General features: G+C 39.8%; 1 protein-coding gene across 1 annotated transcript; it reads right to left on the reverse strand.

Moving 5' to 3' along the window:
* Positions 1–7,763: 7,763 nt before the first annotated feature.
* On the reverse strand, positions 7,764–13,877 carry LOC131959103 (transmembrane protein 100-like). The gene is made up of 3 exons (XM_059324212.1): positions 13,707–13,877; positions 10,147–10,241; positions 7,764–8,326 (listed from the first exon to the last, which is right to left on the reverse strand). The coding sequence occupies exon 3, from the start codon at positions 8,287–8,289 to the stop codon at positions 7,816–7,818; it is 474 nt and encodes a 157-aa protein (XP_059180195.1). The 5' UTR covers positions 8,290–8,326; positions 10,147–10,241; positions 13,707–13,877; the 3' UTR covers positions 7,764–7,815.
* Between the last annotated feature and the right edge of the window lie 899 nt (positions 13,878–14,776).

The following is a 14,776-nucleotide window of genomic DNA, read 5'->3' on the forward strand; positions in this document are numbered from 1 at the left end:
AGGATCTTTCCCACAACACCGAACCACATCTTGAATCCACTGCTGCTCGACTGAAACTATCCCAGCTGTTGCGTTTTAACACCACTCAATCACTCTGAAGTCTTGTTTACAAAAGAGTTGTTGATAGTTTACCAAACATGGCCGACATGCAACCAGAAGGCTTGTCATTGGGACACAACAGATACAGCAGTCTCTGGGATTTAAATGAAATAATGTTTCTGTTGGCTTAAATTGTTTTTGTAAAAAGAATTTCTTAACTATGGATAGAATAAAAGAGCTCCAGATGGAACCGGACAGCCGATTTGTTCGACTTCCTGTTTAAGCAATTTATGGCAGCCTGTGGGATTTAAATAATAAAAAATAACAAGTTTTTACTAGTTTTGAAGTGGAAGATTCAAATATGTAATATATATGTAAAAATATGTAAAGAATAACTAATAGATGGTGCTAAAGACTAAAATTAAGAGCTAAAAAAATTTAAGAATATATATAGAGATAATTTCATCGTACTTAATTAGAAACCTGTGAAAAAGCTTGAAAAAGTAACTAAAAAGAAACTAAATGACCTTATTAATTAAATTACAAAAACATGTGATGTGCATTTATTATCATAAATACGACAGTGACGGCAGGAAGTGAAATAAATTAGGTTTCCAGTATACATTGGGCAGGACTCTCTCGGAGAACATGTTGGTGAAAATAAACCAGAATAATCTTTTAACTCTGTGAATTGTGAACCAATGCTAAAACATTAAAACTTGATAATATTGTGAGTCTGAATGCTGGTGGCCTCATCGTGCGGCTCACAGCTTTAATTTCATTAGTCATGCCTCCAGCAGGCAGCAGTGATTCCTGTACTGACTCAAGGTTACCGTCAGATTCCAGTTTTAGCTGCAGGAAACGAGGAGGATTCGTCGCGTAACGAGCCGCGATGCACCCCAGCAGCTCTGACTGACAGCGTCGACTCATTACTGAGCCGGCCTGTCACCAGCAGCTCTCTGCAGCCTGACAGGTAATTAAACCTCACCTCTGCAGATAACCAGGACACTGTCTGCTTGCTCTCTAACTCTAACGAGCTGCAGCAGAAAGTTCGATCATGCTTCAGCTGTCGATTCTTTATTGTTGCAGGTAATTAACGTTAAGTTGCTAATTGACAGGAAGTCCCAACATAAGCAGACTGAAGCTCCTCTACCTTTCTGGGGGGCGACAGATGGAGAAAAACACACCTTCATCCACCCTCAATTCAAGTGTTTTTAGGTTGCCTAAAAATGTCCAAAAACTAACATTACAAGAAACTACACTATTGTTTTTTGGTAGATGCAACAAAGGATTATGGCTGGATTCAAACAGCAGTTACAGGGCATGAGGCCTTTGGAGACACTCTATTTTAGGGGTTTTAATAGAACTCTACACAGTTTAAGGTGTTTTTAAAAACTTTGAAAGATCAACATGTCCTATTAAGGGTGTTTAAAGGATTATCTATTCTATAAGTTGTACTAAACAGTATTAAAGCCTCCGGAAAAATCTCCACTTGAACTAAAAGTGGATTAAAATAGACATGACTCGGCTGATCTCTGATTATCTGATCTCTGAGTGTCTTTATAAAACAGTCCGCTGAGGTTCAACAGAAAGAAAATTTACACTCGAGGTGGGACTTGAACCAACAACCTTCAGAGTTGCGTCACACGATGCTGCTGGGAAAGACTTTTACCAACTTCCATTGGTAAAGAAACGTCATAACCATTGACTGTACGAATAATGATGTCACCCATTGGTTTGTGGACTGCCCGTTTGAATCATCGAGTGATTTTGTTTTTGGAAACACCATGAAAGACCATATTTGGACTGGCCGAGTTTTATCTAAATATAAACTCTTAGCACTAAAACAAAATGTATGTTTTCGACTCCTTGAGTGTCTTCTAGTAAAACCGAACACAATTTTTCAAAGGTATCAAATGTAGCCACGCCCCAAATCATACGCTTCTTTATCATCTATTTTCTTCTAAATGGGACCATTATTTACATAATTAACATCATATTGTCTTGAAGAAGACTTGAAACTAGCGATTGAGACCATAATGTTGCCTTAAGATTTATTTCTCAGGCAATAAATCAAGTGCAAAGTAGTCTCAATTTGAATTGAGATAGATAGGTGTAATGGTGGTGTTTGGCAAGGAAGCAAGCGCACGGCCAGGAGAGGATTAATGCCTCGCAGGGCGTTTTATTTAGTGATCAGGGGTGAAGATGGAGCAGGCAGGGTGCCTGGGTTCAGCTGGCACACCTGGGCAGGTTCTGTGGGGAACACAGAGGACATGGGTGAGGATACATGCAGCAAGCTCCAAACCAGACAAAGGAACTAGATTTAGCATGTGATAATAGCAAAGTTCAGTGAGATACTTGCCAGGCGTTTCTATCAAGAGATCTGGCGATGTGTGAGTGGAAGACCCCGGTCTTTGTAGGCAGCAAGGTGAGGTGATTATTGGAAGCAGGTGTGCTGTTCCCAACTGTGGCTCGTTCCCCTGATCAGCTCCATTGGGAACACCTGTGCTGTGCTGGGTGCCAGCTCGTTGGGAACGAGTGCGCCAGGTGTGAGTAATGGAGGCAGGGAGGGGATGTGGAGGTGAAACCGCAACAGATAGGACCGGAGTTCTTTTGCAACCCCTTTTGGATTTTTTAAAAAGATTGCAGGCTTAAGGATCCGGGTTTGCTCTACTGCTCAGACCGGGAGGTTGGCGCCTGGTCTGATAATGGAAGATTAAGATTAAATCGTTTTATTTACATTCAACAAGAAGTAGAAATCTTAATGTGCTGGGCCCAATAGATGCAGAACAGCAGCAGAAGATCTTGGTATTTTTTATACACAGAACAAGAACTTTTACTGAGCAAACTTTCATAGTTATGAACAGTGCCAATATAAGTGGATCTTTTTCTACAAATTCAGGCAGGTGTTACTAAACATGGTCGGGAACATCCCTGGACCAAGCCTAAAAAGTAACCGTTTTTAGGTTTTTGATGTCCTACACAGTTTGCCGTGTTTGACAAAAGAAAATCATTCAAAGAACCATATTTGGTAACTTCAGCGGACATCTAAAATGGGCTCCCCTCGCTCTCTGTGAGGTCGTAGAACCACAAGGATTTCTCCCAGCAAAGCCTAGTGACACCATGGCATCCAACATATCAGTATAATAATAATATAACAATAATAATAACTCAATTGACCTTGACTTGCAACATAAAAATGAAACATTTGAAAACTTTTTTTAAAAACACTTTAGGGTATCTCAATGAGTTCCCTATAAAGGGCTACAAACATGCACTCTTGGTTTGAAAAGAGGAAGTTAATGAGAACAACCTTTGGCCACACAGGAAGGTCTCTGCAGATTTACCGTGATAACACAGATCTGTTGTTTTTACCTCTTTGAAAGATGAACTGATTCCTAATAAAACTGCAGAAATCTCACTTTATAGGACCTACTCCAGTTGGAGGAAAAGCTTGTGGGCCTTGATTCAGAGGTGTGGACCCAGGTCTGTTTGGCCTCGGGGCGACCTTGATGCCCGGTGACAGAACAATCACACGCATGCAGAGGGAATTATTTCAAAGTTTTGGTAAAGGGTGTGTAGGAACAGAAAACAGCTTCCTGTTCTCCGGCTGATCCCTTTTCATTGTGCCGGCTCCGCGTCTCTTTGCGTGCCAGGCTGGGAGTCTGGGGTGTGTTTAAGGGGGGGAGGACAGGGAAGGAGGGGGTGACACTGCCACTGTGTTGCCCCTCTGGTCACTCAGCTGGTCACTGTGTTACAGGAAGGGAAGGGAGGGTCGGGATTTCCCCTCTGAACAGCGCTCACACAGCCTGAGGCGACACAAAGCACCACAAAGAGTCAGTCACTGGTCACTCGTTATGACACTAAACTACATTATTTACCTCCAACAAACTGGTAAATATCTCAAACTGGGCCAACTGGCAGTGTTACTGGAGATGTGTCTGATCCCAGCAGTCTTTTGCCTGCATAACAAGTCACATTTTGATGAAATATCTCAACAACTATTGGATGGATTGACATGAAATTCAGTACAGACATTCATGATAACCAGACCATAATCAACTTTGGTACTGGTTTTTGATGAAGTGCCACCGTCAGGTCAACGTTTTATCCATTTGGTCTGATAACATTTATAAAGTCTAAAAGATTTAATAATTTAATTCACATTCAAGTTTGCGGGGCGCTAAACAGGAAGTAGAAGTCTTTAGATCGCTGCTCCACAGGCCCAGTAGATGCAGAAGAGCAGAAGAAGATCCAGGGATTTTTTTCTACACAGAAGAACTTTTTTTGGCTTCATGCACCACTGATTCATAGGAATGAACAGAGCCCCGCCTCCAACACTGTATCCAGTTTTCTCCTTACATCCATGATCAAGACGGATCAATCAATATAACCCACAACCAGTTGCTACTTGATACAGATATTCAAATTGACCAATTTAATACTAACAACTTTGGTGATACTGACTTTTGATCTAGCGCCACCATCAGACCAATGTTTGATCCATTCGGTTCGATTACATTTGGTCAACATTTTTATATGTCCAATACTTCAGTTTATGACTAAACACCTGCAGAGCTAATGACGTTCCCATCAGGCTCAGCTGGGGCTGCTGTCGTCTTTATTGCCTCAGGCTTTTACACACCAGATTTGAGTTTGAGTAATGTAGAGGCAGACAGGAAGTGGAGGAGAGAGGAAATGAAATGGTAACAAAAGCCCCTGGCTGGAGGTGAACCACCAATATTACAGTTATGAAGCATTGGCCACCAAGGGTGCTAACAAAAAGCTTAAACTGGTTCTCTCCACAGTTTAAGACTTTATGTTTATCTGGCTTTGAATTAACTTGACCCCACATTTCCTGTTAAGAGTTGTTGATTAATTATCTGTCTTGTTTAAGAGTTAGGATAATAAATAATCCCTACAAATCTACTAAGTAGTATTAAAGCCACCTGTTGCATTAAAGGATATGTGTGTGTGTGTGAAAATATTCAAGTGGGATTTGAACCAACAGCCATCTTTGCCAGCTGAGCTATTAAGACTATGGGAAAGTAACTCAGTCTCAGAGGAATGACAACAGATTTTCCTGTGAATCTACGAGTTGTTAGAAAGAAAAGAATCAGACCAGATGGGATTTGAACCTGCAACCTTCGGACTGTTTCTCTACCAGTTGAGGTCTACCAGGTTGATGGAGATGAAGTTCTCTCGTGTTCTTTTTCTCTTCTTCTTTTTGTTGATTGGTTCTCGGAGATGGTCCGGAGGATGCTGACCACCAACATGGAGACGGGTTCAAACCTTGCTTGAGGTACGCCACACAGGAGTGAGTGAGATACGATTCTGTGTGGGTTGTTCAGTGCTGAATTTCAACCATTGAGGAGGAACAGAAGACAAGTAAATACATGTGAGCCCAGGTGGTCGAGCTATTTACCTTGACGTGTGATTGTTTTTAGTTTAAAAATAATTGTTAAATGCACTAAGTAACAGTACAGTTATATTTTGGACTGTTGTCCAAAACAACTAAATTTGAATCTTAAAGGACCTGATTTTTAATTAAGATAAAAATTTTGGGTTGATGAATGTTGGAGGCAGACATGGAGGTAAGAGAAAAGACTATTGCACACAACAAGTCTTTTCTCTGAATTTGAACTGGCAACATTGAAATTATGTAGCATGCATCGTATCTATTTGGCTAGAAAGACGAACAAAAAGCTTTAACTAGTTCTCTCCACAGTTTGACACTTTTTTTAGATTTAAAATTTAAGTAGACCCCACCTTTCCTGTTAAGGGTTTTTAATGAATTATTTGTGTTTTAAGTTTTTTTTTTTTTTTTTTTTTAAAGGATACCAATCCCTTCAATTTACTAAATAGTTTTAAAGTATTACAAATGTAAAAAATAAAATAAAAAATCTTACAGGTACAGATTACAGTACTTTATTTTGATGCTCAGAGAAGAGCTGAACCTGCAGAAACGAAACTTAGGGACGTGATGCTCTGCATCCTCTCTCTCTGTCTCTCTTTTTCCACTCTGTCTTGACGTCTCTCACCCCCTTCACACATTCCCAGGATGCTGCACTCCGCTGGAGATAAAGTTAGCACTGCAGAAGTGACAAAGCGTTGTAACCGTTACCCGTCACCACAACCGCCTCCTGCTCCAAATGACGCAGCCCCCCTCACCCTCCTCCATTATTATCTGGTCGTGTGTCTGCGGGATGCTAGGCAACATAAACACAACTAAATATAACAGCCGAGGCGCTCTCACTTTCCAGTCTGACTTACTCTGAATCCTTAGTGAGCAAATTAAAAAGAAGTCTGGTAAGTGTTGGCTCTTACATTTTGACTTTTATTCAACAAATATGTTTTATTCATACTGTCACAGAATAAATAAGAGTGAAAATAAGAAAGTTAACCATCAGTTAAACAGTTAAACAGCTTCATGTTAATACGGTGGAATACATGACGTTTGGTTATTTTTTATCACTTTGGATCATAGTGCACAAGTTTAAACATACAACATGGCATGCATATCAGAGATTAACCTCATTTCTGAGCTCAGTGTTCACAGCATTACTCTGTGGTTTGGTTTCTTTCTTTCAGTAGGATTACAAAAATCTCACTGATTTTCATGAGTCTGGGTGGAAGTGTGCAGCATGGAAGAACCAAACCAAATCATGGCTATATAGGGCATGGCTTTGATGGAGGTCTGTGTTCTTCGGTAGCCAAAGAACCGGCTCTCAGCTAGGAAAACTGGTTTCAGAGCGGCACCAACTCTTTGCTCGTCTCTAACAACGAATCTCTTACGTCAGGGGCGAGGAGCGGGATTATTGTGACCAACAAGACCAACTAAAAGTTGTGACCGCCATTTTTAAGCTTCACTATGGACGCACAACCAAAGCAGTGGTCCGTGCCAAGGAGCAACGTTTGTAGAGAGACGATGTAGTCCAGCATTGTTGTTATTATGCTTAAAGCTGCTGCAATCATTTCTGGGAAAGCAGAAAAACGTATACAGTGATGTAATGACGTGGCTCTCGAGCCTGTGGAAAAGCAAAAAGGTTCTGCGATGGTTCGTAAATTGAACCAACTGGGAACCAGCACCAGCACCAGAACAGCACTAGAACTAGGTTTGCGTTGGTCAAAAAGCATCTTTTAAGGTACTTTTGGGATCTTATAAGCAAGCATTTAATCTTTCTGTACGTCCAGAAAGATTAAGTGTTCGCAAGACAGAGAAACAAATGTTATATCCAATGTTTTATGCCAAAGGATTAATTAACTAGGAGTAACAAATGAACTACTGAGATCACAAACTGAGTTTATCAGAGATGAAGAAATTCTCAGAAAGGGAAACATCAACAATAGAGTACCTTGTTAAATGTCTTTGATAGCTTATTAGCAGCTTTTAGTGAGAGATACTGTACATCATCGATGAACTAAGCACTTTTATTTATCAAATAATCTGTTTTTTGAGTCTTGAAAATGTCTGAAGAATCGATTATTCACCTCATCGTCTCAAGCAAAATTTGTCCGCCATCCAGCACTTCCAGTCCAGAGTTTAAAGTTTCCACAACTCCCCCGTGTGTCCCAAATACTCCACTCGGACCATTATTTCGTCCTTAAAAAGTCATCACCACCCGCAGCGAGTAAAAGCTCCATCTCTTAGCGATACGCAAAGTTCACCAGATGATGTTTTGGTTGAACGTTGTTAACGGTGCAGTCAGTTTCACCATCTCCCTGCAGTTAATCATCTCAACCACCAGCGTTACTCTAACGTTACCCAGACAACGATCAGGCCACGCAGTACCCCTGGCTGGCCATGAGGGCGGTCTGGCTCTCCCTCCGTTTGTCCTTCTTCTTCCCCAGTCGGACCCTCCAGCAGACGGCGCTAGATCCCAGCAGGCCCAGTCCAATCGACAGCAGCACCAGCCCGAGCACAGAGATGGTGGACCCGTGGGAGTTGAAGGTGTACGCCACCACCGTGACCACGATGCCCGCGATGAGGACAACTACGCCGAACGGCACGGTGCAGCGGTAGCAGGACATCTCGGCGCCGCCGGTGGCTGCCGTCAGCTGCACCTCATTGACATGCGGGATGTGTGTCGTCACGACGACGCTGCGGTCCTTCCGGGCCTTTTCCCGGCTTAGCTTCTCGGCAGAGATGGATGTGGGCATCCTCAGGGCGCTCCTGGGGATCCTGGGGCCGCCTTTGCTGTGGAGGTCATCCGGCATGGCGATCTTACTGGCGAGGAAGAGGTGGGCCATCTTGATGTCAGCTATCAGCCAATCACAGAACAGCTAGCTGAAAACAGAAAATAAAAGCGACGTTCAGGATTCTCTGAGGTGTCTTGTGTTGACCTCAGTGTAAAGGTTATCAACAGACTTCCGGCTCACAACATTTTTCATGAGTATGAGAGCCAAAGAAAACAAATATTAAGTTGCTTACTCTAATTAAAAGGTGATACATCAAAGTGTCTGAACCACATATCCCCATAAGTTCGTTTAATATTTAACTGAAAGTTCTGCTGATAAGTGCATATTTTCTACAAAGAATGCAGTTTTGTTAAATGTGAATATGTCTTTTTTGTCTTGTTTTGTTCAAAAACGTAATATATATTTCATTTGAAATCACATATAAACAACAAAAGCAGCAAATCTTGAAAGGTGAATCTAAAACCAAAGAATGTTTGTCAATTTCTCTTTATAAATGACATAAACAGCTCATCAATTATCAAAACCGATGAATTATTGCATTTGCAATGAATTAGCTGCACTCGGTGGTATGGTAGAGCAAGTAAGGATTTTTTTTTTTTTAGCTTAGCTTAATGCTGGAAATGTTTTGTACTGTGTTACTTTGTGCAAAACTTGTGTCCCCCTATACCGGAAGGTTACGAGGCACAAATGTGAACAAAGAGTGTGACCAAACACATCATCTAGGGGAGAATGAAGTAAGGTGTTTGTAGCTGGTTACGGTAGATCTATTCTCCACTTAATGAACACTGGCTGGAAATAATAAAAATGCATTTTAAAGAATCAAAGATTTCAGGTACTTTCATTTTTACATAAAAATCATCATAAAGGCTCACTCTGACCGGAGCCATCCTGATTTCTCTGGATTCATTTGTGCTGACTGCACTGCAAAAAAATCAACCTTTACCAGCCTGGTCTTAATTGAAAAGAGGAGGCAAGAATTTTAAGCTGGTGTGAGTCACTTTAAGGTAACTAAATTCAGAAATCAACTGCTTGTTCTCCTCAGTCTGCAGATGAATGATGAATGATTAAAGCTTTCAGACTCCAAATTAAGAGTGTCATGTCGTCTCATTTTACAAATTATGCAAAAAAAAAGAGAAGAAGAAGAAGAAATTCAGACATTTAACTGAGAGTTTATATGAATATAAAAAGACGACACAGATTTCAGTAACAATGACTTATCAGAAGAAATACAAAGAAAAATCCATGCATGTTTGTGAATGTGCAGAAAAGATTTGCAGCTGTAGAAAACAGCTGCATGTATGTATGCATCGTGACAAAAGCCCGCACAATATTTGTACTGGCCACTATAATGTGTGTGTAACATTATTGTCATGCACTTTTTTCCACAAATCTTTTCTGCACATTCACAGACCTGAATTTCACCTGTATAGGTTTACAAAATTTGCACCAAATCTTTCTTGATTTATGTTGAATAATGATAATTCTGTGCATTATTGATAAAAAAAAAAAAAGAACAACAACTGTTATTTAGGTCATGAACAAAAGTCAGACTCAATATAAACCCCTTAAAATGTCACTTTTATGAAGAAGTGTATGCATACATTTAAACACCTTTAAATCTTTTAATTGAATACAGTGCATTGTCTTTAAGTTGCTAGATTTATAAACAGATCACTTTAAATTGAGTAAGTAATTCAATTTAAGAACAGACTGACAAGCATTTATAACATATAAGGCTTAATTTTGGTCCATTAATGACAGAAAATCAGCTGTTTTTTAGTTGAGTGAACCTTCAGCTTGCTGCTCTGAGATCAGCCATCTGTAATGATGTGACCACACACTGCAGACACACACACAGGTCTGATTAGTGCAGGTTGATGCTGTAAAATGAATAATAAAATCTCTTACTGTTGAGGTGAGCAGCTCTCCATTCTCTCAATGTTTCATACGTTCCTACGGCGTGGAAGCTCCACAGGTCGTGTCGTCTCTCTGCATCGTCCTGACTGCAGGAATAAATGGGGGGAATATGGCTATCAATAGAAAAAAACTGGGGGACTGCCCTCCCCCACACCTCCCCTCCCCTCCTCCCCCCTTCATACCACCTCCTACTGGACTAACAAGAAAAGTTTTAACTCTTTCCTCCCTTCAGCTGCCACCAATACACTCTCCTGTTGCTTTAAATAACCTTACTTTTACCTGAAACACTCACTGACTGATGCCAAACTCCCTGAAAAATAATTGATTTATTGATAGCAAGGAACTCATTATTATTTACAGTTTTTTTAATCTTCAGAAAACACTTTCTTTTTTGACACTTTAAATGAAGATATAAAGGTATACCATGAAGTAAAGGACATATTTAGAGGCTCATCATGTCAGCATGTGTATTTTAGTATTTGGGGTCAACCTGTCGAACTGTTTTGAAGAAGAAATTAAATACATAAAATGTAAGCTTTCTGCATTAAAATGTTTTAAAAAACGTTATGTTATGTAACCTGTACCCACTCAAGTTGGTCTAACTTCTGAGAAAACACCAGATATGACATTGCAAATTACACAATTTCACAGAATTATACTCAGTTACAGTAATACTGTAATAAATCTGCCACAAAGTATATTTTTTTCAAAAATTGTATTGAAGCAATCCTAATATATCATTATGATATTTCAAAATTGACCCAGTTTACTATGATGTGCTACCACAAATGGCTTATGCAGCCACCAAGCTAATGCGTATGTAAATGTTATGACATCAGCTGACAGGACGTAAACGTTTTAAGGTGGCACCGACAACCTCATTTCAGCTAATTAGCGTTAGCTAAATTTGCCGTCTCGGACAGGTTTCCATCAGTTTTGACAGACAAAAGCACAACTACAGGTTAGTTTAGGTTTAAAAACAAACACAACAGAAAGAACCCCTTTATGTTTTTTTATTTATTTTTTTTATCAGTTTTTGTCGTTAAAATAACATTAAAATAGCCTTTTCAGCTCATTTCAGCTAATTAGCGTTAGCTAAACCTGCCGTCTCCGACAGGTTCCGTCTGTTGGCACAAAGGCACAAGTACAGATGAGTTTGGGTTTTAAAACAAATGCAACAGAGAGACACTCTTTCTAATTGTTTTTCTCTGTTTTATGGCATTAAAATAATATTAAAATTGCTTCAAAATAACATTAGCTCTATTCGGTTTCTTTAAAATAGGGCATTGTCTTTACTTCTTCAACAATCTTTAATTAAAACAACACGGCATGTTTTGAGTTCCATGTCACTGTAAATGTTTACAAGAGAATTATACAAGAATGAACAAATTATGTTGTCTTTTGTAAACAAAATGCCATAAAATCTGATTTAGCTTATTTCTTTATATAATCACTGAAAGATTAATCGCTTATCATTATAGTTGCAGCCCTAAAGTGAAGCTTTTCGCTCGTTGTTTCTGCAGGAGCTCTGCACTCGGACCACCGAGGACGTGAGTGGAGCTGTGTGGAAGGTTTTAGAGGAAAACAGGGATCAGTACGATAAATAAACGTCAGCTGTTTCTCTCAGCTGATTCCTCCCAGATGTTACAGTGTGCAGGTCAGAGGGTGGAGACGTCCCGTCGGGGGCAGCAGGAGGATTCTGGTAAGGGAAAAAACAGAACATGTTGAGATGTAATGTTCCACTTTTACTGCTGTGAACTGATGCTCTGCTTTCAGAAACACTGCAGAGAAGCCGGAACTTTTGTATTTTAACATTTCTATCAGCTGATCATTCAGTTCACCAGTACTGAATATATTATTATTAATATGATGTCCCTGTGTCTGTAAAGTTTATATTTTAAGAAACAGGATGTTGACACAAAGATAATAAGCTAAGATAGCTTACTCTAATATTCTTCTGCAGGGACAAATATATTTTCAAACTACTGTAGGCTGCAGAGGAACCAACAAACACACGCCCCAAAATTCTGTAACTGGTCTGGATGTTTTCTCTATTTTTTGTGTGTCTGTGTTTTTCAGAGTTTGGGCGTAACGTTTCATTTCAGCTTTGTCCTGCCACAAGAGATCTTCCACTCCTCTCCAAAGCTCTTTATATTGCCATGTTGAATATAAAATTCTTTCACAGTTGTTGTAATGGTTTATTTACACTGTTAAAGAGTGAAACAGATTTCTATTTCTTAATTTGTTGTTCTTTTTTTACATTATGGACAAATAAACACACGCCAACCAATGTATTATCATGGATAGGTTGGTATCATTTCATATGAAAAGTTTTGCAGTGCCATTCGTATGGCATACAAATTGTGACGAGCACACTGTTGACATGTGACAACTGTTGTTGTACCCTATAGCAGGGGTTTTCCAAACTGTGCCATGTATGAGAATTACAGGTTAGTTTAGGGTTAAAAACAAACATGACAGACAGACTCACCTTGCGTTTGTAAGGGTTAGGGTTACCTTTATATCTTAATCTAAAGGACATATTTAGAGGCCCATCATGATCCTTCATGATTTCTTTTAAGATTCAAGAACCATTTGTATTTTTGGTCAATTTCTGGAATTGTCTGCAGAAGAAATTAAAGGTATAATATGTAATCTTTCTGCATGAAAATGTTTAAAAAACGTTACCTGTACCCACTATAGTTAATCTGACTTCTGAAAAAACACCAGACGTGACATTGTAAATTATACAATTTCACAGAATTATACTTTATATATTTTCCAATAATTGTAATGAAGCAATCCCACAGAGCCCTATTGTATTAATATGATATTTCAATATTACTACCAGCTAACTAAGGTGGTATTGCTACCAGCTAACAATGATGTGCTACGACAATGAGCTCATGCAGCCACCAAGCTAATGTGTATGTAAATGTTATGACATCAGCTGACAGGGCTGACAACTGACAACCTTATTTCAGCTAATTAGCATTAGCTAAATCTGCCATCTCCGAGAGGTTTGTGTCCGTTTTGATGGACAAAAGAACTACAGGTTAGTTTAGGTTTACAAAACAAATGCAACTGAGAGACACACTTTTGTATTGTTTGAATTGTATTGTTATGTTTGTTTTTTCTGTCTCTGGCATTAAAATTACATTAAATTGCTTTAAAATAACCTTAGCTTTCTTCAGTGTTAGCTGTAAATTAATGTTAGCATTGTCAAGTTACTTTCATCCATTACATCATGGAGAGAGAAAAAAATATTTTCATTTTACGTACCTTTTTAAATAAACCTATAATTGTGTGTGTGTGTGTGTGTGTGTGTGTGTGTGTCCGTGAAAAAACACATAAATCTGCCAGAGACGACAGATTTAACTAGCACTTATTAGCGGAAATGTGCTCGTGGAGACATTGGAGTTAATGTACGTTTATGAAGCTGTGCATCATAACATAGACACAACTAATCAATGATGACTAATATGCCAACTACTGTTATTATTTCCATTTTAAATCAATTTTATCGATTAGTTGTTGCAGCTCTACTTCACTTTTCTGAAACAATAACAACAAGCCGTCCAGGGAGCATTCCGAAATGCTGAAGCTTGATGCATCACATGATCATTCAGCTGCAGGTGGTTCTGGTTCTGGTTCTGGTTGACAGCTGACCTTCTTCTTCTGCATCTCTGCTCTGACATCCTCTCCCTGCAGACTTGCAGCCTGCTCTTGGTGCAGGTGCAGCCCAGATAGCAAAAAAAAGGGAAGTTACAGCTCCACTTTGTCAGCGTGCTTTTGCTGACTTCATGCAAAAGTTTTTCTCCAAACCAGACAGCAGACTTACTGAAAAACAAGAACAAGGAAAACTTCTCAGTGTCTGAAGTTTCTGTTCCAGCAGGGTTTTTCTAAACAAACACAGGTGACCTCAAGCTGAAAACAAATACAAAAATATGATATTTATGCTCTTAAATGTCTAACCCTGATTCCAGCTGGGTACATCTGGACTTTTGCTTTTGCAGATGATCCTCTTAGGGGTCAGGGAGGGTCAACGGGGCCCCTGTGAGTCTTTTGATCCAGATCGAGGAGTCACCACAGCAGGGCTTTGACCTGGTTAGACCCAGAGAAACCCAGCAGCTACTAATGTGTACAGATATATAAAAGAGTTTCATAACTCGTAATGTTTCCCTTTGAGCTGATTTCATTTATATTCACACCTTCAGGGGCAACTTGAGTGAAATTGATTCTTGACTTCTGTCGTCACATGATATTCTTTCCCTGCAGGATGTGTAATGGCTTTCTCAAGTGTTTGTCTCTGAAGCAATCAGAGCTAAATGAGATATTTAATGAACTCATCGAGATCGATTTTCCTCCCCGGGCCCGTCAGATGGCCGCCCAGGGACGCTGGACGAGTGCTAAATCACTTCCTTCCAGGATCCATTTCTGGGTTAGGGATGATGTGAGTTATTTGCTTTGGATCCAGCTCTCTGGAGACTTCCTCCCCTGCTTCCTCTTCACAGACAGATGGTAACCGAGGTTAGCAGCTATTGGAGCGCACACAGCCCTGTTTGTGCTTTTCCTTTCTGTTCCTTCCTGTGAACACAGGTGTGTCACTCCACAGCTCTGC

This window comes from Centropristis striata, chromosome 21 (genome assembly GCF_030273125.1).
Source record: "Centropristis striata isolate RG_2023a ecotype Rhode Island chromosome 21, C.striata_1.0, whole genome shotgun sequence".
In the NCBI taxonomy this organism is placed as follows: Eukaryota; Metazoa; Chordata; class Actinopteri; order Perciformes; family Serranidae; genus Centropristis; species Centropristis striata.

What these genes read in the sequence shown, in the direction of transcription:
- LOC131959103 (XM_059324212.1), bottom strand. Translation starts at nt 8,289, where the DNA reads ATGGCCCACCTCTTCCTCGCCAGTAAGATCGCCATGCCGGATGACCTC.